Raw genomic sequence first — 22,666 nt, forward strand, 5'->3', positions numbered from 1 at the left:
CACCCATTTACAAACCTTGTACTGATGGATTCTTCTAAACATATACCTTAATTATACCTTCAATATATTTTGAACATAAACCTTGTATTGATGGATTCTTCTAAGCAAGGTTTATATTCAAAGTTATATATTCAAGGTATATATAATAAACGCGAAAAGGTGTCGAGTAATTTTAATTTCTCTCAATTTTAATTGTAGACGGTTGGTCTTAATGGTAGCTGCTTTGATAGCTCCCAATGTGTGGTTAATAATTATTTAAGGTAGAGTATTAATTTGTAATAGTTCGGAGCTCTTTACAATTGAACTATTAAACTAATTGGAAATGTTGCATTTGTTTAATCTTCTGCAATGGTTCCGGCTGCAAAAGCGTGGCGGCCTCATAACGGTTATGGCGCCCTGGACATTCTACAGGTGTGTAAACGGGTGGAGGCGAATTTAAAACGGGACTTGTAACCATGTGATGGACTAGCATCCCATCCAGGGAGAAGGGAGAGTAGAAATAGTTCGTCGCTTAGGCTGTATGGGCTGCTGGCCTGACGCAAACTTTTTTTGATTCTAATACGAGCATCTCCATGAACAGTGCCGGTAAGTGATTTTTTTTGGGACCCTCAGAGAAAAATTTCGTATCAAATAATTTAAATTAGTTGTGAACTTACCATTAATTTTTAATCGTCAATATTCTTATTTATTTATTAATTTACTTTTATTTTTAAAAATTTATTATTTTTTGGTCATTCCGGGAGTTCCGCGTATTCCGTTTCCGGTTCCGGTTCCGAATTCCGGCATTCCATATTTTCCAAACTACCCTCAGATCGGGTAGTAGTGATGGCAAAGCAAGCCAATGGACACACAAGGAGTGAGTAAGTTTTATCAATCTTAAGAGTAAAATGTTCATGTTTCGGAGTATTTAGTGTTGTGAATGGACCATATTTCGTTGCTTGAGCTTAGGACGCTTGCGCTACACTACAATCCGAGAGTACGTGAGGTGTTTTATAAGTGGCTTGTGGCAAAGATTATTCAATTTTCACGTCACGTTTGACTCCTAGGAATATAAATTTTCTTCAATACACAGAAGAAACAGCACATGAGGCAGACGGCATAACCAGTGCAAACCTGTCCTGTTCCAATGAGAATTCTTTGTAACTCATGAAACAAGACGACGTAATGAGTAACATATACAAAATTTTTCAGCACCGACCGGACAGTTTATTTTCGTGGTTCGTCAGCGTATGTTCTTGTGTGTGTCAAGCGCTTAATCTTGGTTTTGCGCTCAGCTTTGGAGTGCTTCTTCCAAAGTTAATGAAGGAGTTCGAGGAAAGTCGACAGAAAACTGGTGAGTTTCTCAGTTGCCGCTGTGTTAATTGATGTCAAACATTTGGTAAGCCCATGTATACAGATGGATTTCGCTCGACATCTCGGGTAGACACGATGACGTAATTTACAGAATACCAAGCTTCGTTTGCACTGAATGTTCATGAATCTTTGTCACTTTCTTTTTGTTTTTATGTAGATATCATTTTGATTTCAGTATTTTGAAAATGCTTTCCTTTTAAAATTCAACGGTTCGCAACCTGAAAGCGCAATGACTATTGAGTGTTCTGGCATGCGTGAGTGATTGGAGGAACCACGCTGGGGTTTGTGCGTATGGGATATTTAAAAGTGTTTACATTTGCCAGATTTCACGGTCTTTCACAAAATCCACCCACGTTATTCTAAAAATCATTTGAGGAGGATGTATGTTGCGAGTTTTCGTCTTCATGCCTTCTTGTAGAATTATGTCAACACTGAGCCCACGCAAATAGCCGACGTCACCCAATACTGGACGGTGAAAGCCCGGAATTTTCCTCTAAATCATTGTGCTATTCATCTCCATTTAGCAATTACCTCTATTAAGCGGTCACCGTTTACTTAGTTCTAAGGTACGAATAGTCTTTAAAGTTAAATTTCATCCATTTTCGTTTCTCGAAATCGATTTTAGTAGTATTTTTGAGTAAGTTTTGTATATTAAGTGGTCAACTTTGACATAAAATGGCGTAAATAAAGTTTTGATTTCCTTCACTTTTTATTTCATAAAATAGAATATCTGAAAAAGTATATAGATCGTATACTCCACCTGACCGTTTGGTTAGGGAATTCTCTTGTACTGCCATATGGAAAAAAAATTGGCAAATCTTTTCATAGAGCTCAGGAAACGTATATAGTTGACCGCTATAATAAAAGTTTATTTTAATACCTTCATGTCCCCATTTCAATGGTTGCTCACTTTTGTTTTGTTTTGCTTTCAGTGTGGGTCGGTTCTCTGGCGATTGGTTTGACTTTTTTTCTCGGCTCTCTGGGATCACTTCTGTGCCAAATCATCGGATGCCGCTTCACCGCTATCATTGGCTGTCTAGTTTGTGCGGTGAGCTTGTTAGTGACTCCGTATTCTTCCAATCTTGATTGGATGTTTTTAACTTACGGCTGTATGTTTGGCATAGGATCAGCATTGATGCTTTCGTCGTACTTTCTGATAACAGCAAAGAACTTTCGTAGATGGCAATCTCTCGCCGTGGGGATCGTTACAGTCGGGGGCAGCAGTGGGCTTCTAATCATGGGCCCTCTATTACAGCTCCTGATTGACTCATTTGGTTGGAGGGGAGCTTTCAGGAACCTTAGTATACCGTTCTTCGTAATGGCGTGCGTATGCGGGGTTACTTTTGGTGATCCGGCTCTTCCTGATATTTCAGCGACCACTTTAGCAAAAAAAAACCAGTGCGACTCGAAGCTCCTTTCTGAGAGCGAGGCACATCCGGAAATGGAGATGGACGTAATTAACAAAAAGCAAGACAGAGTTCATGAGGAGAAAAAAGTAAAGATTACCGCAGATGATTGCCCAACAGAAACCCGGAAAATAAGTCAAATGAGATCTTCGCATGTTGCGGCCAAAACTGACAGCAACACAGTATCAAATTGTTTGGGAAAATTGAACGCACTGTTGAACTTCTCAGTATTCAAGATACCTCGTTATGCGGTGGCGGTTTTAAGTCTGTGTTTGATGAAGTTTGGACATTTCATTCCACAAATACATATGGTAAGCCACCTAAGATGAAATGATATTGCTGACGAACTAATTTAGAGAAATTTACAATTGATTTGTGCGAGGGTACTCCAATACTGGCAGGACTCCGCTCTGCAGCTGGTTTGGGTAGCTATCAATCACTCAGTTTGGAAATCACAAAACCAACTGTGTCTTAGCTGTAGTACGTGTGATTTCCAGGGCATGTGGCCGTCAACATGTTATCAGTTTACCTGGATTTCTGACTCACGTTTTCTGTTATTTTAATTACCCTTTTATTTTGGTTTGCCGTTATCATTACTCAAGGAACATTTCTGGTTATCACTGTGTATTATTTTTGTTTTTGTTTTTTGTTTTTGTTTTTGTTTTTTTATTTTTCATTTTTCTTGACGTTTTCATTTTTCTTGATTTTTTCATTTTTCTTGACTTTTTCATTTTTCTTGACTTTTTCATTTTTCTTGACTTTTTCATTTTTCTTGACTTTTTTCATTTTTGACACTTGAATGTCATGTGTCAACGTCCTTATCGTATTTCAGCTTCCTGTATGTCTCTTTCACTGGTTGACCGAGCGTGCCAGAGGAACATTTAAAATTAAATAGGGTACAAGATCACACTTTTAAAAATATTAGAGCACGCTGGATTATTCTTAGCGCACTAGACTCCATATAGGGAGGTGTTCTTGGTCAAGACATTAATCTTACAGTGCCTCTCTGTAGTTTAGGTAGTACAGATAGGTTCAAATTGACTGTCACTCGTTTCAGACGAAACGCTTCAGTTTTCGCTCTTTACCACAGAAACCAAGATAACGTCGCACAGAATGAGCTGCATAACTTCTTTCAGCCCAAGACTTTTTAATTCAGTCATTTATTTTTTTCGCAGGTGAACTATTGCCTCGAACTCGGTATTTCTGCTGACTCAGCATCCAGGTTTTTCATTCCTTTTGGTTTATCATCCTCCGTGGCTCGTGTTGTAACAGGGAGGATTTGTGACGCCACCTGGGTAAATACCATTTATATTTACCAGTTTGGGGCTTTACTTGACGGATTTGCAATCGTCGTACTTCCAGTGATAAGGAACTACGCCGGAATTCAAGTTTTTGCTGTGATTTATGGTATTGCTGATGGTGTTTTGATCTCGACAATGAACTCACTTCTCATGTTTAGTGTAGACGAAAAGCGCAGAGCGGCCGCATTAGGTCTGGGAAATAGTTTACTGTCATTGGCAATGGCGTCTGGACCTCCCTTTGCAGGTTTGTCAATTGTCAGTTATTAACCGGAAAACTTAGGGTGGGTGAAATCTTCCTAGAATGGATAATTCTGAAACGGTCAACTTGAAGATAACTGTTTTTGCTGCGAGCAGGCAAGATGAAGCAAATACTAATTCTGACCGCCTATCTGGACAGGCAAATTGTCACTGTCAAGAAAGTTAACGTGCTTATGGCCAATTTACAAACTTCGCAGCTTCTTAGCGACTTGATACTGTTATTAGCAGGAAGTTTTGGCTACAGCAACCAAGTCACACACACGTCTTTCGAAACTCAAAACAAAGACAATCACGGCGAATTTCTCGAATTATGTTTGATTATAAACTACTATTGGATGACGTTTTTGTGATATCCGGAATAATCAAGGTCGAAGTAAGTGTTATCAGCCGAAGCCGAAGGCTGAGGCTGAAAACACTAACCGAGACCGTGATTATTCCAGTTATCACAAAAACCGGATCCAATAATTGTTTTTTATTATACATTGTCTTAAAGAAAATAACGCCAAACGCATTATCGCAGCGAACACAGTTTATTTTCGAACACTTAAAAATGTACAACCGTGTGGTGAACAAATTTTCACCGTTTTTATAAAACAATCAAGTGCAGAAAAGTTAAATGCATTTCTAAAGAAAGTGTCATTGAAGAAAACTGTCGATCTTTTACTATTTTCAGAATCTTTATCCTCAAGTAATTTCTCAATTTCTCGCTGGGTCGATGAAGCGAATCGAGAAGCCATTCTTACTTAGCTGTCCGTTAACTTGACGTTGCTCCACCGGAAATCATGCATTGCGCGCGCAGCCTACAGATTATTCACTAATCTGTAGGTACAGATTAGTGAATAATCTGTAGGTTGCGCTGTTTCCCGAAATCAACTGTGGGCGTTTAGCCAATGAGAAGACAGATGGTGACTACAATGTATAATAGTTTGCCGTAATCGGTTACTATATATGAAATTCTATAATGACCAAGCTTGCGCTATCAAGCACTTCATGACGAATTGAAACTCAGTGCGTTAATCCAAATGGTGCTGCGGTCGCAATTTCTCAGTTTTTATTGTTTGTCTTTTCAACGTACAGTAGCATGTCGCACGTATTTTAAGCAAGACAGATGTTGTTCGTTTACAACGGAATTATGGAAAACCAATTTCTCTCTTGAAGCTCTACCCGTCATTTGATTTCAGGATTTCTGGTTGATTTGTCTGATTGCTACACCTGGCCGTTTTTTATTGCTGGTATTGTGCTCCATATGGCCGGTCTGGTGCCACTGGTACTGTTCTGCTTGGAGGAGAAGACGGACAGTGACTTGAAAGAAGATAAAATTCGGAAATCACTTTTGTAGGTTATTGATACACAACTGTCCGAGATTCTCTGCAAATGCAAATTAGCACGACTGATGCCTAGGGAAAATGAAGCATAATCATAAAGAATTTAAATATTTACAAGGGCTTTTGCAAATCAAAGAAAAGTAAAACAAATTTAAATTGAACTTTTTTAGGCGGTTACCTCTCATTTCGTGAGCTCTAACCTTACTAGTTGAAGCTGAAGAATGGTTGCCTTGTAAAATTATATTTGGGATCAATGAAAGCAGTGTACATTAGGCTTTGAAAGCAGTGCAGCGATAGATCACGGATCAGGTCCAAATGAGCTATGAACAGGAAAGTGAAACACGAGGCGCACCCGAATGGAACACGAGGCGCACCCGAATGGAACACGAGACGCACCCGAATGTCACCGATCTTCTTGCCACATTTTGAAGTTCTTTGCGATTTCTTTTACTGTTTTCTGTAGAGGAGCACGGCAACATGGATTTTATCTGTTTATAAACTGGAAGTTGTTATCGGGAACAATATTCATTTGTCTGTCCTCCAAAAGATCATAAATCAGAAGCAATCAAACTACTTATGTTATTAGGCCGACTGTAAAATTACTACTCACTCTATCAACGTCTTTAACCGAACAGCAGGAATTAATTGTAAAATGAAAAAGAAAAGGCCAAAAACTTTTGAGGGGTCAAGAACACTTTGAAACTTCCTTGATCTGTCGCACAGACTTGATTTCTTTCTATCAGAAGATTTTTTTACTCTTCTTTACAACCGTTTTCCAGGGGGTCACGCAACATCCCTGCCCTTACAACCTAGTCCCGCTGAGGACCCTTCACGGTGAGATCCAAGTGAACAACTGTGGAGGAGACTTAAGAATTTTCATGGTCTGTGACCAAGCATTTAGTGATGCCGCCTCATGAGCATCTCCCTAGCTTCTTGGGAAGTCCCCAGGAGGCTTGTCATACACGAAAAATGTGATCCCCGATGGCCTGTCACCTGCGCATAAAACGGGGCGGCTAGAATTTCGGAGACTTCGCTTGTGTGTGTGCGTGTCACGTTGTGTGACATTATCGTTTGTGTGTGTGTCACGTTGTGTGACATCCTTACCGCTTTTCTGTGATATTTGGAAGATAGATAGATAGTTTATTTGCCAAAAGAGTTGCAGCCAAAAACTGAAATACACGTACTATAGCTTACAATTATTATTTCTAAGAAAACTATATGAATATATGGAGATATGAATATGTAAAATATGAATATCGACGATCCTAGACCATCATCGTATGGCTATTAAGAATTATAAAAACTTGAATTATAATTAATAAAAGTGGATTGAGGTTTTATTCGAAAGAAATTCTGTTTACCGCTTTCAAATCTTTTGGAATCGTCACTGAACAATAATAAAACTATTTTTTTCAATTAATGGAGTGGGAAAGTGAAACTGGCGGTCTAGGAAAAGAACAGCGCGTGAGAGAATTCTTAATCAATGTGAATAATTTGTATAATTTCGGAGCTGAGCAAAGAGTTTCCAGCAATCTGATTGGTCGAGCGGTTCCTTGTATGACGCTATATAAGCCGCTCCACGCGGTTTATATAAAATGTTAATAAATGTTACTAAAATTTTATGATTTTAGAAATTTCTTTGTTGTTCAGCTCTGAAATTATACTAAAACAATTACTCGCCTCAGGTTCGGTGAATATTGTCGAATAATCCCCTCGACTTCGCCTCGGGGATTATTCGACAATATTCACCTCGCCTTCGGCGAATAATTGTTAACTAGTCATCGGCTCATATGATGGCCACGAGTGCCAATATTCTTCTTATGCTTGCTTATTAACAGCGCAGCCGATTTAAATTTTTTACAAATTTTGGTAGCAAAGCGGCACGCTAAAACTTAAGAAGGAAGTTTCGAATAGGAGACTTTATACGATATATTCCTCGCTTTTATTATCCTTTTTAATTTTTTCTTATTTTTTTTTTTATAAGTTTTCCTATTACACAGTTGACTGGTGATACCGCACGCGTTACAGAGAAGATCGCCGAAACAGCGTTAAAACGACCGTTGGCAACAAAGCAGCTACGGAAAAAAGGTAAGGAGACTTCACACGTTTTATTCCTCGCTTTTATTATCCTTTTAGATTTTTTTAAATTTTCTTTATAATTTTTCCTTTTTTTAACGGCCCACACATACGCTTAAAATTCGATCTTAATTTAGATCCCAAAATGGCTTACGGTGTTCCGCGAAACGAAACGAAACATTAATCGATAAGGAAATTACCGTTCACCGAGTTAACGATACCACTAAGATTTATTCCTTCTCTTCGAAACCTGTCCTCGCTAGATGCCTTGTTTCGCAAAATACCAATAACGGCCGATTGGTAATCGACGAAACAAGGTTCGCAGACAATTTCTTTAGGCGCTCTGCTCCCGAAAATTGTCTTGTTGGATAAAGCAAAGACAGGCTTACAGACGCGACAAGAAATTATTCCTTCTCTTCGAAAGCTGTTCTCACTAGATGCCTTGTTTCGCAAAATACCAATAACGGCCGATTGGTGATCGACGAAACAAGGTTCGCAGACAATTTCTTTAGGCGCTCTGCTCCCGAAAATTGTCTTGTTAGATAAAGCAAAGACAGGCTTACAGACGCGACAAGAAATTATTCCTTCTCTTTGAAAGCTGTTCTCACTGGATGCCTTGTTTCGCAAAATACCAATAACGGCCGATTGGTAATCGATGAAACAAGGTTGGCAGACAATTTCTTTAGGCGCTCTGCTCCCGAAAATTGTCTTGCTAGATAAAGTTAGTGTCACGCATTCTCTCGCGTGAGAACGAATAGTAAATAAATGCACACCAGGCCCCAGTTGTTCAAAGGGCGGATAACGCTATCCAACGGATAAATCGCTATCCAGCGGATAAGTGTTACCAAAACGTACTGTGCTATCCACCGGATAGAGATTTATCCAGTGTATAGCGTTATCCATCCTTCGAACCACCGGGGCCAGGACAAGAGAGAACAATAGTCGCAAAATATAAATCGTTGATAACCTATCGACTAGACTAAGCCTCTGGCAAAAATTGAAAAAATTTTGTAGGTTTTAATAACAATATATAAATACATACGTACTATTAGACATTCTACAGCAATGTCGAAGGGCAGATTTTTTGTTTTCCTCTTTGATACGAATTAGCCACCTACTTCCGTAACAAGATCTGTATCAAGATAATTTTCGGAAGAAGAGCGCCTGTAAAGATGGGTTGGTACATTTCGCTGACCCCTAGTCCATGGACTACCCCGATGGACACGGTCCATGGACTACTTGTATGGACTAACCATGGACTACCCTACATGGACCACCCTGAAATTTGTGGCAAAGATAAATTAAACAAAGCTTGAACCCGAACCGAACAAAAGATGCGATCGATCGACAAACACAACTACGGAACACTTGCGATTTAACAGATTAAATCCCCAACTATTCCTTTGTCATAAACTATTGGAGGGCAAAAAAAGCGGAAAAAGGCCGAAATCTGACGAATTGATTTTTTGCTCCGCACACAAGAGTTGTTACGAGTTGTTGTTGTCGCTACTAGCGACTAAATACAGGAATGGCTCCGACCTGTAATTGGATGATAAAAATAGTAAAAGTTAATAAGTTACATCTTAACTCCTTGCACGTGAGTATTGTTTAACCGTGTGTCTCCAAGCGGAACAGTGAAATATCAATGCGACTGAAAACTCCGATATGTCAAACAAGAGATGGTTACTTACATAACGAAGGGGAGACCTTTCTAGTTCAGCGATATTCCATCTGCTGACTCGTTCCGCTGACTAAACTCATTTAGTCAGTTCAGACTCAGTTCAGGTGGACGATAGACCGGAGCCATTCCTGTATTTCACCGCTGACAGGAATGGCTCCGACTCATGCATGCGTTTATTAATTTTTTTTTTTTTTTCGTTTTGGCGAAATAAATTTTAAACTGAAATAAAATCGAAAGAATCATGGTACCTCGACATGATTCTGTGCGAGAGTTGCTACCACTGGTTTGACTGGTATGACATTTTTTTTTGGTTTGTTTTGTTTTTTCCTTTTTTCAGGTATGATGATGATGAACTTTATTCATGTGTCAATTATAAAATAGCAGTAATAAAACCACTAAGTAAGGACACAACAAGATAATTTAATTTAAAATAATAAATAACTAAATCTTAATATACGATTAAATAGCATAAAATATACGAATAAATAGCATAAAATTTGTGGTCAGCAGAATTAGGCTAGGGGAAATTGGGGGGGGGGGGGGGAGGAATAGTCTGAGCCTAAATAAGATATAACTAAGAATCGTGCACTGCAAAGACGTGGGGGCGGGGGGAAGGAATAGTCTGAGCCTAATTAAGATGTAACTAAGAATCATGCACTGCAAACCAAGCAGCCCACACAGCCACCATCGTCCATGAGCATTTTCAAATCCATTCCTCTAACTGCCCTCTTAAAACCCGCTAGTGAATTCAACGTCCTAATACGGGAGGGTAGCTTAGCCCATAGCACAGCTCCTAAATACCTAAGGGAATGCCTGCCATAATTAACAGAGTTAAATCTTGGAATAGTAAATTCTTTGACTCTTAAGTTCTACACTGTGTGATTTGCTGAAAATAAATCTTGTTTATATAGCTTGGTGCTAGCTTAAATTTTACTTTATACATGATGGTCGCTATATCTTGCAATCTACGGTTCACTAGGGTGGGCAATTTAGCCCATTCTAACAACTGCCCATAGTTAGCGTTCCCGTCACGGAAAAGTGGAGTATAGTGGAAATGCGGTCAAGCCACATTTCTCCAGCAGAGCATGCTGTAAATTAAAAATATCGGTCGGAGCGTCACGTAACATTGCGTGATTTTCGAAACGTGACATGCAGTTGCTGCATTATTTTAAAACTTAGACCCGTATTTATTTAAGAGGGATTCATTTACAAGCATTGTAATGTATAACTTAAGAAGAACTTATAATAAAAAGTACTTTTGATTTTATCTCAGTTTAAAAATTATTTGGCCAAAACGAAAAAGACATTAATAAACTCATGAGTCGGAGCCATTCCTGTCAGCAGTGAAATACAGGAAAGGCTCCAGTCTCTGATCGTTCCCCTGAACTGAGCCTAGACTGACCAAATGAGTTTAGTCAGAGGAACTAGTCAGTGGATAACTTAGTGATCGCCGGATCACCGCTGAACGACCTCGCAGAACAAGAAAGGCCCTCCCTTCGTCATGTAAGTAACCATTTCTTGTTTGACACATCGGTGTATTCGCTCGCATTGCTATTTCACTGTTCCGCTTGGAGACACACGGTTAAACAATACTCACGTGCAAGGAGTTAAGGTGAAACTTATTAACTTTTACTATTTTTATCATCCAATTACAGGTCGGAGCCATTCCTGTATTTAGTCGCTAGTCGCTGCACAATTTCTGGCCATGAAGGCAAGTAAACAACGATCTAAGCATCATGAGTTTTACCGTGTGGGCTTTGTACACGTAAGAAATTCGTGTGGACGGGTATTCTGAAGTTGCTCCGAAATTCGTACATTTTTCGCTTTTAACAGCAAATAAAAGACTGTTTTGAATAAATCTGACGTCCCGAAATATTTCTTGGCTATTTTAGGGCCTGATTACATGAGCCGGGCTGGCCCTGTTAGCCGGGCTGATTTCTTTTGTTTTGGTGTGCGCCAAAGCGTGAAAACAAAAGAAATCAGCCCGGCTAACCGGGCCAGCTCGGCTCATGTAATCAGGCCCTTAGTCTTGCTTCCAATTGATAGATTCCATAGAACTTGAGATCTCTTCACTCACGGACAAATTTGCATATTCCCTTTTGAAATATGATCCACATGCCATTTTCACACATGCAAAAATATTTAGCGATTTTTATCTTTCATCTTAATTTTTTAGTTAAAACGTAATATGCACCTATTGCTTTTTTCGCCGGAAATAAATTCTTTAAGTAGTCTTCTTTCACTGGAGCTTGTTTTTGGAAAAGATGATTTTTAAAAATTTACTGCGCATTGCGTTTGCCTTCTTGGTTTTTCCGAAATTTGACTTTTCACAGGCACGTGTTACACGTAAGTATCAATGGGTTAACATAGACATTCATTGATGCAAGTTTACGATATTACGACTCTTCAATATTCTCCCATACATTTCTTTATATTTCGAACAAACGACCAGACACGCCGCTTGTGTGGGCCCCTCTGAATAAAATTGGCGGAAAATGTTGGGTTACCGCAGACCTAGAGATACCGTCGTCGACGAAATGAAGAACAATACTAAACAAAAACACGGCGACAGAAGAGCTTTTAGTCTCACGACTATACGAAATTGCGACGAAACGAAAACACGACGACACGAAGAGTGGAACTCGACGACGCGAAGAGCAATTTTCCACGGGATCAAGAAGTTCCGACGACACGAAATGTGGTGATCGATTTTGTCCCCTATCTGACGCCATAGTAACAATAGCAATATTGCAGTCCCCTAAAGATAACTCCAAGTGTGTAATATTGAAAGCCCGAGTTCACGCAGCTATGCGTCTAATTATCATTTAATTCTCTGTTCTTGAAGAAACGTGATAAGATGTCGAAGATATGCAAGGGTCCAAAGCACCACACGGACAGTTTTTTTTCGTGGTTCATTAGTGTTTGTTCATCTGTTTGTCAAGCGTTAAATCTTGGCTTTGCGATGAGCTTTGGGATATTGCTGCCCGAGTTAATGAAGGAGTTCAGGGAAAGCCGTCAGAAAACTGGTAAGTTTCTCATCTTGAATTATTTTTGCACGCGACACTGTACACGTTTACAACAGCAACAAGCGACTGCTGCATTTCGACCCCTATCTCATTACGTCACCAAACTCCATCTCTTCATTCTAATGGCAAGTGTTTCATATTTTAAATCGCAAGAAGTAATACTTTACGTATGATGCACGATCCTCGCAGTAGATAGTGCTATTTAAGCTATAGCGAAAATCAGACCTGAAAAAAATCAGGCCTGTACGGGATTCGAACCACTGACCTCTGCGATACTAGTGCAGTGCTCTACCAATTGAGCTAACAAGCCAACTGGGAGCAGGCCGTTACGTTGATTCGTAATAAACCCGTGAAAGTGATAAATCAGATACAATGAAATATATGAAGTTCATATATTTTGAACTGCGGTATTAGATACGTATGATGCACGATCCTCGCAGTAGATAGCGCTATTGAAGCTATAGCGAAAATCAGACCTGAAAAAAATCAGGCCTGTACGGGATTCGAACCACTGACCTCTGCAATACTAGTGCAGTGCTCTACCAATTGAACTTCATATATTTCATTGTATCTGAAGTAATACTTTAGCTGTAAAAAAAAAAGGTGCTAATGTTGAAAACCGCAAACTTGCCATTTAAAAATTAAAAATCATTGTATGACATCTGAATTGCAAATATTTGATGTATTCATCGCTGATCGCAGTGATGGCTCGCAAATGTTTGCCTGCAGTATCACAAGTCAAGTTGCGAATTTAGAGCTGTAATTTACAATTAACCTGTTGGTTTGTGGGTTCCGTATTGCTCAGGAGTTTTTCAAAACAAAGGATTAACGTAGTTTTGCTGACAGAATAGTAATTATCACTGGAAATTAAGCTGTGGAAGATTCTTTGGCAAGAAGCCAACAGGTGGTTTACACGCCACATCATGGCAGCCATGTCGGTGGACGTAAACAATAGATATCTCATTAGCTTTTGTTCGTCTACCAGCATTCGTTTCTTTCACCTTTGTTACCTGTGTCTCTAGAGATTGGATGCAAATCACGTATACGTGGGAGTGTAGCCAGTACGGAAAGACGTCAACTTATTTGTTTCATTTTAATATCTTATTTCATTTTTGGAAAGTGTCAATTGATTTTTGGCAAGATTTTCATACAACTCCTTACATTAATTATGCATAAATAGTTGCAAAGAAACCTTTATATTTAGTCTTTATGAAATGGAATGCATAATTAATAATAAATCATGAATAAATGTATGGGGTTATATGGAAATCTTTCCTTTATTTTTACTTGTTTCATTTCATTTCATTTTTTACACTACTTTTGTAACTGGTCTATAGACGAGTTTTGTGTGCATGTGCAATTGTGTCCTTTAGTTCTTCTTTTAATTTTGCCGTCTTAAAGCTGTCCGTACGAAATCTTTGCAACAGTTCAGCCAGCAATACAAAGTATGAAATGAATTAAAGAAAAAAATGTCCCCAGCTTAGTTTTACTGGCGTTGAGTTAATTGGTTGAACTTTCTTGTAATAATTTGTTCGGCATTTTAAAATTGAGGCTAAATGAGGTAAGAAAGTTAAAACATGCAAGAGAGCCTCTTGCACAACATCAAGACAATACAATCTCTTGACAATATTCATCCTTTTCGATGGGCTTTAAAAACAACAACAACAACCTTTAGCCGTAAGAAAAAGTTAACCGTGAAAACTATTCTTTAAATCGTTATGCGAAGACATTTTTGCTGCATGTACTAGTCGTAAAATGGCGAAAATTTTAACAGGTATCGTAAAAGTCATTCCCCCTCATTGAGATCCTCTTTACTGCTCTTTTCCTATAACATACCAAGAGTGCCACACGATTAATTTGTCAATCAGTTGCAACCTCGTTTGCCAGAAAAAGCACACTAGGAACGAGGTTGAATCAGTTGCTGAGACGAAGAATTTGCAGATATGCTTAACTAATGAAAGCGCAATTGAATGTTCATATGTTTTGTGCTTTAACATTTCAGTGTGGGTCGGTTCTCTGGCGGTTGGTTTGACCTTTTTCTTTGGCCCTCTGGGATCACTTTTGTGCCAAACCATAGGATGCCGCCTCACCTCTGTTATTGGCTGTCTGCTTTGTGCAGTGAGCTTGTTAGTGACTCCATATTCTTCCCGTCTCGATTGGATGTTTTTAAGTTATGGCTGTGTGTTTGGCATAGGGTCAGCATTGATGCTTTCGTCGTACTTTCTGATAACAGCAAAGAACTTTCGTAGATGGCAATCTCTCGCCGTGGGGATCGTTACAATCGGGGGCAGCAGTGGACTTCTTATTATGGGCCCTTTATTACAGCTTCTGATTGACTCATTTGGTTGGAGAGTAACTTACAGGATCGTGAGCATACCGTTCTTTCTGATGGCATTTGTTTCTGGGGTGGCCTTTGTGGAACCTATTCAGGATGCTTCAGAGACCACTTCGCATCATCACGTAGAAAGCCAAAGTGACCCAGAGTTCCTTTCTTTGAATGAAGAATATCCAGATGATTGTCTAACAAAAACCCAAAGAACTAACCAAATGATATCTTTCGAGGTGGCAGCCAATACGGAGGGCAGTATGGTATCAAACTCGACTAGAAAATCGAACACACTGTTGGACTTTTCCGTATTTAAAATCCCATCCTATACGTTTGCGGTTTTAAGTCTTTGTTTCATGAACTTTGGACATTTCATCCCACAGATACATATGGTAAGTCGGTTCTCGTAAGGAAATGTTTTACTTGAGGCGATGGGGCGTTTTGAAACGTGGATGGCGGGTTTCAAGGCCACACTACTACTATCCTCTCGGCATCAGCCGTCCTCCTCCAGCACCGCCCGTTGCATAGCAACATGAGCTCTACCAGGAAACCAAGCACTGAGAATAAAAGAAGGCAGTATATTTAATTCCCTAACGGGCATCCTCTTCGGGACTTATCATTTTGTATCACGCATACTCAGTAACTTGTTTGTCTGTTCTATACGCAGGTGAACTATTGCATTGAGCTTGGCATTTCTGCTGACTCAGCATCTAGGTTTTTCATTCCTTTTGGTTTATCATCCTCTGTATCTCGTGCTGTAACAGGGAGGATCTGCGACGTCACCTGGGTTAACACCACATATATTTACCAGTTTGGAGCTTTACTCGATGGATTTGCACTCGTCGTGCTTCCAGTAGTGAGAAATTACACAGGAATTCAAGTTTTTGCTGTGATTTATGGTATTGCTGATGGTGTTTTGATCTCGACGATGAACTCACTTCTCATGTTCAGTGTGGACGAAAAGCGCAGAGCGGCCGGGTTTGGTCAGGGGAATACTTTAATTTCGTTGGTATTAGCGTCCGGATCTCCCTTTGCAGGTGAGCAGATACTGGAGTTAGTTGTTGTCGCCCCTAGGCCTCTTCAATCGATATTAATGAACTAAAAGTGCATCTGACAGCCACTTTCAGACAACAGACGAATGCGATCGTCCGTGTAAGGGTAGTCCTGACGTTAATAAATCAACAAAGTAATTTTTTCGAGACCCAACCTTGTCGCTCGGTTAGGTTGTTGAGGCAGCACTCATTGTCTGAAAGTTTGCTCGTTTGTTTTTTTTTTTTTTTTAAAGGACTAACCATTCCCTTTTAAGTTAAAACGCTTTACTGTGCAGTTGACATGCATGCGATTGTTCTTTTGTCAGTTTGTTGCAAGAGAATTAAGACTGACTTCCAGCACTTATACAAGTTGAATTTTATAAAAGTAATATGTTTTTGTCTGTAAATAGCCCCGTTTATCTTATTTTTCAGGATTCCTTGTTGATATGACTGATTGCTACACCTGGGCATTCTTTACGGCTGGTATCGTGACACATGTGGCTGGTTTAGTGCCGCTGACTCTGTTTTGTGTGAATAAAAGAAAATTATGACTTGAAAGAAGATAAAACATGGAAATCGCTCCTGTGACCAACTTTATTCCGCAAAAGTGATTTATTCATTTTTGTAGGGCATTTTTAAGTCAACCAGTAACAGTAACAGAAACAACAAAAAACTAAGCAACAATTTATGTTTGATTGTATCTAATCTCTCGTTGAATCCAACGGCTGCAGCGTTTGGCACCTCTTGGGATTACTCTCGGAATGTAAAGGAAGGGTAACTGCTGTCCTCTGACAGGACAGAAAGATCAGTGTAAAGAATCCAAGATAAAGAAAGGAGTTAAATTCATGTTGTCTTTATTTCTAGTTTTAAGATTAAGAAAGTTGCTACTCTTGACCGATAGAGGAAAAGACTTTTTTTATGCACTTAATTCTGAGGATTGTTAAATTATGTGCTCTCATATCTCCAGTGACTTTGGAAATGTCTCCATTCAATCGTCTTGGGTTTAGTCCTTAGCAAAAAAAAATCGGAAAAAATTATAGTGTTCTAGTTTTGAACTTGACATTGTATAATAGAAAGTGGCTTTGAGAGATATTCGTTCTTTACCCCTATAACATAACGCAATGCTATAGACTGATATCAGACTTTTTGTCCAAAAGCATGTGTTTCCGATGAAAGGGGATGTAGAACTAGAGCGAACATCTCTGAACCAATCTTTCTTCAATATACAATCAACAAACACTGATGTTCGACCTACAATACATATAAAATGCCACACATTATCCAAATTAAACTAAAAGAAAAAAATTTTGACGAGATTTCTTCGTAACTTCAATCTTGTTGGCAATAAAGTCTAGTCGAACGATCGGTTCAACCCATCAAGCAGTTATTGGCACAGAAGTACGCAACTTTGCGTCATGCTTATGGTCGTCGTAAAAGGGATCTCTGGCCTTAATGCTCCTAAAAAATAGAAAACAGTGAAATGACAATCAAAGATGTTTGTCAGAACTAGATCGGAACCATTGACACAATTTTCTTCTCATCACCATCTTTTCTCCTCATTTGATAAGTCTCGGTAGGGGAATAAAACGTGCTTTCGGATCAAAGGAAGTAAACCCGCCGTAAGTAGACGAGTATTCATTATCAAAGCGATCTTCCCAACAATGAACACTACTTGAGCAATAGTGAAAATAAGGCCTGAAAGAAATTCAGGCCTGTACAAGATTTGAACTCATCACCCCTGCGATACCGGTGCAGTGCTCTACCAACTGAGCTAACAAGCCAACAGCTCCCAGCACCCTTATTTTCTCTACTGCTCAAGTAATGGTAATAACTGTGAAGATGGCTTTGATATTCATTTCTCAACCCGCAGTTCACGTATATGGTTTTCATATATTCACGGTCACTTACTCGAGCATTGGGGCATAAGCCGTTAGAAGTTTATCTAGAGTGAAGACCTACTTGCACTGCATTGCTACATGTACAGGTAACGTTAGACTACGAAATAGAGTACTTAAAATTGAAGATACCTAGAAACATAGGGCTTGTGCCAGCGGAGCTCAGCTGTAGTGTTAATATCAGGTCCCAGTGTATGAACGCTGGTTCCTTTGGTGAAGCCGTTTGGTAGCTGAGTCATAACGTTGCCGTCAGTTGTTCCAAAGCGGTCCACGCCCCGTGGGTTCATGTCATAATGCCTTAGAGAGAGCGGTATAAAAATGGATCAGAGGCTTAAAATAAACCGTTGTTAAAATAAACCGTTGTTAAAACAAACCGTTGTTAAAATAAAATGAATGAGGATATACGTGGTGATTTGCCAATTCCGTGTTATGTATGAAGGATATAGCCGAGATGAAAGTAACTTGAAAGGGCACGGTGAAGGGAAGGGAGTGTCTTGGTGCATGTGCACCACAGACCGTTTGTAAATAAAGGATAATTCTTTATGATGAAATAATCTAGTACGTCTTTGAATCTCAGTTGTAAGCTAGTGATAGGGCCCTTTTATTGTAAAATTGGCCTAAACGTTCGTAAGAGAAGGACATCCTCAGAAATGGACAGAAATCTATACATTTTACAAACATTCAAGTTAACAATTTATTAGTTCTTTTAGGAAACCCTTTTTATTTTCTCTTCTATTTTTCCTTTTATATACTTTTTTAAGGCCTATGAGTTATTCATGCATACATTCCTGAACCTCGGCACCCTTCCACATACACCCTTAAACCTTAAATTAACTCCCATGAGTGACCAAGACAGAAATTCTCCTTACACTTTCAGTACAACGCCAAGCAGACAAATGATGAGAATACAGAAAATTTTCAATTAGGGGCTGATTCAACACCAAATTCTGCAAACTAAAATCATAAATGTATGGCACAGAGTAAGTAGTATTACTTCTGCGATCTGAAAGCGGAATGGGTTAAATCCTAAGATCGCACAGTCTTTCCTTAGAGGCAAAACGTGTCAGTTCACGTGAGTCAAATGTACACTCACTTAGCATTGTAATGAGTTTCAAATCTTTTAAGAGCGTCTGCGGTCTCAGCTGCCTCAAAGTACTGGTCATTATTTTCGCTGTATCCTGTCAGCTCCTGGAAGACGCAAATCGGTAAACATTCATTATGATTTTTATTTGTATTGACTATTTTTGAGCAGAGTTATCCTTGTGCAAATCGGTTATTTCTGTAGTATTTTTGATAAATTTACAGCAACGTAGCAAGGTAAGAATTTTTTTGCGGTGAACATATCCATTTAGACAAAAAGCTATCCTTCCGACATTGCATTCCTCAACAGACACAAAATGGTCCAGCAATGTTCCCAGAAGCCCATTATCCTGTACCCAGTACAGTACTGTAATCATGCCATTTATTACACGACTCGGGCAGTCAGAGGGCCAATAACTAAAATCAACCAATCAAAATGCTCTATTGCCGGTCCAATATTCTCTAAGTATTGGACCGGGCACTGTCCCGAATGGTCCCGAATGATACCGCACTCGTGTCCCTTTGAACTTCAGTCGTATAGTAAATCTCTTATTAACCAAGCTTGCTCGGGACCGTACTGGAAGAATATCGGCCCTCGGTCTTTTTTGTATTGACCTCGCAGCGCTCGGTCCGTACTGTCAAGACCTCGGGCCGATATTCTCCCAGTACGGCCCTCGCGCTTGGTTAATAAGATATATTTATCCTTTCCACTTTTAAATTCCAAAATATCACCCAGCTTGAAAATGACAAGTACCAAAGTTTTCTTTCAAATAAAACCGTTGCCGCACTCTTTTTAAGACTTTCATTTTGAGAATGATAAGGCTGCATCCCGCGGTCATGTCAAGCTTCGGTACAGTTAGAGTTTACATCTCATTTAGACATCAGGGCTAAAAATTGACGGTCGCACGGTCGCCAGTGGCGAGTTAAAACTGACTAGGGCGACCAAAAGTTTAAGTTTGATCGCCCGATGGGCGACTACATGTACAATCTCGAAAAGCTGTAATGCAATGTAAATTATGAGAAGTACAAAGTTAAAAATAAAACCCAATATGTAGTTTAATCGGACTACCTTTCTCTTCGTTTTTTGCCTGGACTCTAACATCGTCCATTTTAGTAAATTTTTAGTTTTGAAGTGGAAATTCCGAGCCGTTTTCACCCGGGTGTTTTCACGAGCGATCCACATTCAAGGCGCCATTTTGGAATTGCCACGTGACTCTCCCCCAGACTTCCGTGCGGGATGGTTTCGAAACACATGTTTTCGCTTTTCGAACATACTTTTCGCCTAGACAAAAGGAAATCCTGGGCTACTTCTTTTTGGGATGGGCGACTAAGAATTCAAGTTAACTGGCCCAACTGGCCACCAAGCACTGGAGTTAATTTTTAGCCCTGAGACATACACTGCGAATGCACGAGAATCCTACATGAAAATTTGTCTGCGACGAAATAAAATTTGAAGATTATCGTGACCCTTGCCGTGAAAATTCTTCTCGTCTTCCTATAAATTTCGACTTTTACAACCGACCTTTGTTCCTGTGGACGCATTACCCAGTCTCTCTGCTTCAGTAGGATCATTTCTCTGTTTGCCTTTGAATGAAATCTTGGCAGTACTATCGGAATTAAGGAAAAGACAAAAACTATTTTCTTCTCTAAAGGCTTTGAAAGGATTTTCATAGGTACTTGTAAACTACACTGCTGAGTTCGACCATGCGTTCGCAATTGAATGTTGGCAAAACTGGATTTTCACTTCTTCACGTACCTCACTGGAACTTTTTCCCCACAATACTCATGAGACTACAGAGATGGAGTAGAAATTAATTTAATCCCCTTAGACAATTCTGAAATTTGAAAAGAATTATCGCGAACGGTTCTTGCCCCGAGGAGCCCGCATTATCTGTTATTTGTACTCTTTTTGATGCACAATTTGAGCACAAAAACAATTTGCAATATGTTCATAAACTGAAATTTCCTATTCAAGAGACGATTCTAAGTTTCGTTCTCCATGCATTCCATACTTTTTGTGCTTGAAAACAAACTGAGAAAGAAACTAGTGGACGTAAAACAGCTGTGCTTTTTTTCGCGCCAAAGTGCGTAAACCAAATTTTAGTTCCCAGTCTCCCCACAAAGGTAAAAAATGGCAGACACGACAGGGTATAAATACGTCAGCTGCATTATGCGATTTTCCTTTTGGGGTGCGAGGACATTACGATAATTAACCAAAACAAATATGAAGAAATATCAAAATAATTGATACCTAGCGAAAGAGTGAGGGTTCACCATGTTGGAATACTCAGCTGGATCCATCTTCTTTACTCTCTCTTGGGCCCGAGGGTGAAGGTCGCTGAGCCTTGTGTATTCCTGAATAAGAGGACGTGGAATGGATCAGTGAACATCTATCGTGAGTACATTAAGGGTTAAGCCATGTCGTTCAAATCCATATACGTGTATTCAATATGGTTAAAGTTTCTTATATTGGCCTAATGGATGTGGACTAGTATAATTGAACCTTTGGGGGAGGTGGGGTGGGGGGAGGGGAGGTGGCATGTGAAGTAACTGTGGAAGTGTTTTAAGAATTATGAAGAGGATTGCAGATACAATGTAAGTGGCCAATATCTGCCCCTCCCCCCATATATGGTTTTCTGATTGTCACCCTTCCTCTTCTACCCTACCAGGAATTCCATTTGACTGCTACTTTTCACTTCACTAAAAATTTATTTAGTAAATTTGTTGCCCTACACATAGGTAAAGAGTTACATAAAGAGATTACCCAATCCAGAATGGCATTTGTTTGTGTTCTGATTAATTTCTTACCTGTCCCACTTTTGAATAAAACACAGGCCTTGCCTTTGTGCCATGAGTGAATCCTGTGCCACGTTCTGACCCATGAGACAAAACTGGAAGACTTTCATTGCCCTGCCCAGTTGTGCAAGTATAAGAAAAAGAACCATAATTTTATTTTGAAAGTAGGATATTTAGGGAAAAAATATGTGATGATAAAATATTTGGGACACTTGTGGTAACAATGACTTATCAAACTACATGTACAGTGAACAATGAGCTTGGCAGGAAATATGTTAGTGTCATTTAGTTTGTGTTCACAACCAATGATTTTGTAGACTAAAGTGTAAAAGTTTCGAACTTAAATCCATGGAAAAAATGTTCTACACTGTACAAGCTGGATTAAAAGTTATCACTTAGTTCTAGTAAAGCCCATAGACCTTAGTACCAGTAACATGGTGGCTGCATTTTGTATTTCAATGGTTTTAAAAGGGATAGCTGTTTGAGAGTGGAGTTGGTGTTTTCATCAGGCACAAATTTAATATTTAATAAGACATTATTAAGACATTAAATTAAACTCACATGGAGATATTCAACAGGAAGAAAATCTTTCTTCATAATACTGAAGCCTGTTGGCCTGTGTGTCCATCGTGGCTGAAATAAAGATTAAACCAATCATAATGCTAAAGTAAAGTAAAGTAAAGCTTTATTCACACAGGGTAGCCCATTCAGCTCTAAGGCTGGTATCCATAGGGGCCCTGTTTCTTAAAAATAATTTACATCGATGCTAAGTAATGCTAATGCTAAGTTAATATAAGTGTATGATTCTCACACAACCTATAGCTAGCTGGCAGTTAAATAAAATCAAACAAACACATAGCTTTAGTATTTCTGGTCGGTCTTTGAGATATTTTCTTTATTGTACCAGGTACATGCATGTATTGAGCCAAATGATCATGATTAGGCACAACTAGGTAAAGATAGTCAAGTCAAATTGGCAGACCATGCAGAAGATCCTTTTTAGAGAAATTGTTAAAACTAAAAATGGGAAGAAGGAAATAAAGTAACTGTGGTCACTTCAAATTGTACTAATTTTGACCAAAATGCGTAACCAAAATCTTGAGGGGAGCAGT

At 39.2% G+C, this 22,666-nt stretch overlaps 2 protein-coding genes and 1 pseudogene across 12 annotated transcripts in view; 2 read left to right on the forward strand and 1 right to left on the reverse strand.

Moving 5' to 3' along the window:
* The first annotated feature begins 722 nt into the window (after positions 1-722).
* LOC111323810 (monocarboxylate transporter 4) lies at positions 723-6,230 on the forward strand. 8 transcript variants are annotated; one of them, XM_088737690.1, is made up of 5 exons: positions 723-856; positions 1,192-1,333; positions 2,286-3,070; positions 3,935-4,304; positions 5,500-6,230. In XM_088737690.1, the coding sequence occupies exons 1-5, from the start codon at positions 842-844 to the stop codon at positions 5,655-5,657; spliced, it is 1,470 nt and encodes a 489-aa protein (XP_088593816.1). In that variant the 5' UTR covers positions 723-841; the 3' UTR covers positions 5,658-6,230. The 8 variants fall into 8 exon arrangements, with proteins under 8 accessions (XP_088593816.1, XP_088593798.1, XP_088593810.1 ...); XM_088737672.1 differs by having other exon boundaries at positions 724-860; positions 1,047-1,333; XM_088737684.1 differs by having other exon boundaries at positions 724-860; positions 1,073-1,333.
* LOC148741276 (monocarboxylate transporter 3-like) lies at positions 5,674-16,629 on the forward strand (annotated as a pseudogene). The gene is made up of 6 exons (XR_015992953.1): positions 5,674-7,731; positions 11,056-11,111; positions 12,246-12,426; positions 14,429-15,144; positions 15,420-15,789; positions 16,216-16,629. The product of XR_015992953.1 is annotated as a monocarboxylate transporter 3-like (transcript).
* Positions 16,364-22,666, reverse strand: part of LOC111323809 (stabilizer of axonemal microtubules 4) — a 35,330-nt gene continuing 29,027 nt past the window's right edge. For all 3 annotated transcript variants that reach the window (XM_022927239.2, XM_022927242.2, XM_022927241.2), the window contains exons 7-13: positions 22,116-22,187; positions 21,567-21,668; positions 21,010-21,113; positions 20,281-20,365; positions 18,772-18,866; positions 17,811-17,975; positions 16,364-17,241 (exon numbers count right to left, since the gene is read on the reverse strand). In XM_022927239.2, the coding sequence (XP_022782974.2) occupies positions 17,160-17,241; positions 17,811-17,975; positions 18,772-18,866; positions 20,281-20,365; positions 21,010-21,113; positions 21,567-21,668; positions 22,116-22,187 (705 nt within the window). In that variant the 3' untranslated portion in view covers positions 16,364-17,159. The remainder of the gene's footprint in view (positions 17,242-17,810; positions 17,976-18,771; positions 18,867-20,280; positions 20,366-21,009; positions 21,114-21,566; positions 21,669-22,115; positions 22,188-22,666) is intronic.

This window comes from Stylophora pistillata, chromosome 1 (assembly GCF_964205215.1).
Source record: "Stylophora pistillata chromosome 1, jaStyPist1.2, whole genome shotgun sequence".
NCBI classification, from domain to species: Eukaryota; Metazoa; Cnidaria; class Anthozoa; order Scleractinia; family Pocilloporidae; genus Stylophora; species Stylophora pistillata.

Coding starts and splice junctions, on each gene's coding strand:
- LOC111323810 (XM_088737672.1), top strand. CDS start 1,147: ATGAAACAAGACGACGTAATGAGTAACATATACAAAATTTTTCAGCAC. Junction 1,334..2,285: donor GGAAAGTCGACAGAAAACTG/GTGAGTTTCTCA, acceptor TTTTGCTTTCAG/TGTGGGTCGGTTCTCTGGCG. Junction 3,071..3,934: donor TCATTCCACAAATACATATG/GTAAGCCACCTA, acceptor TTTTTTTCGCAG/GTGAACTATTGCCTCGAACT.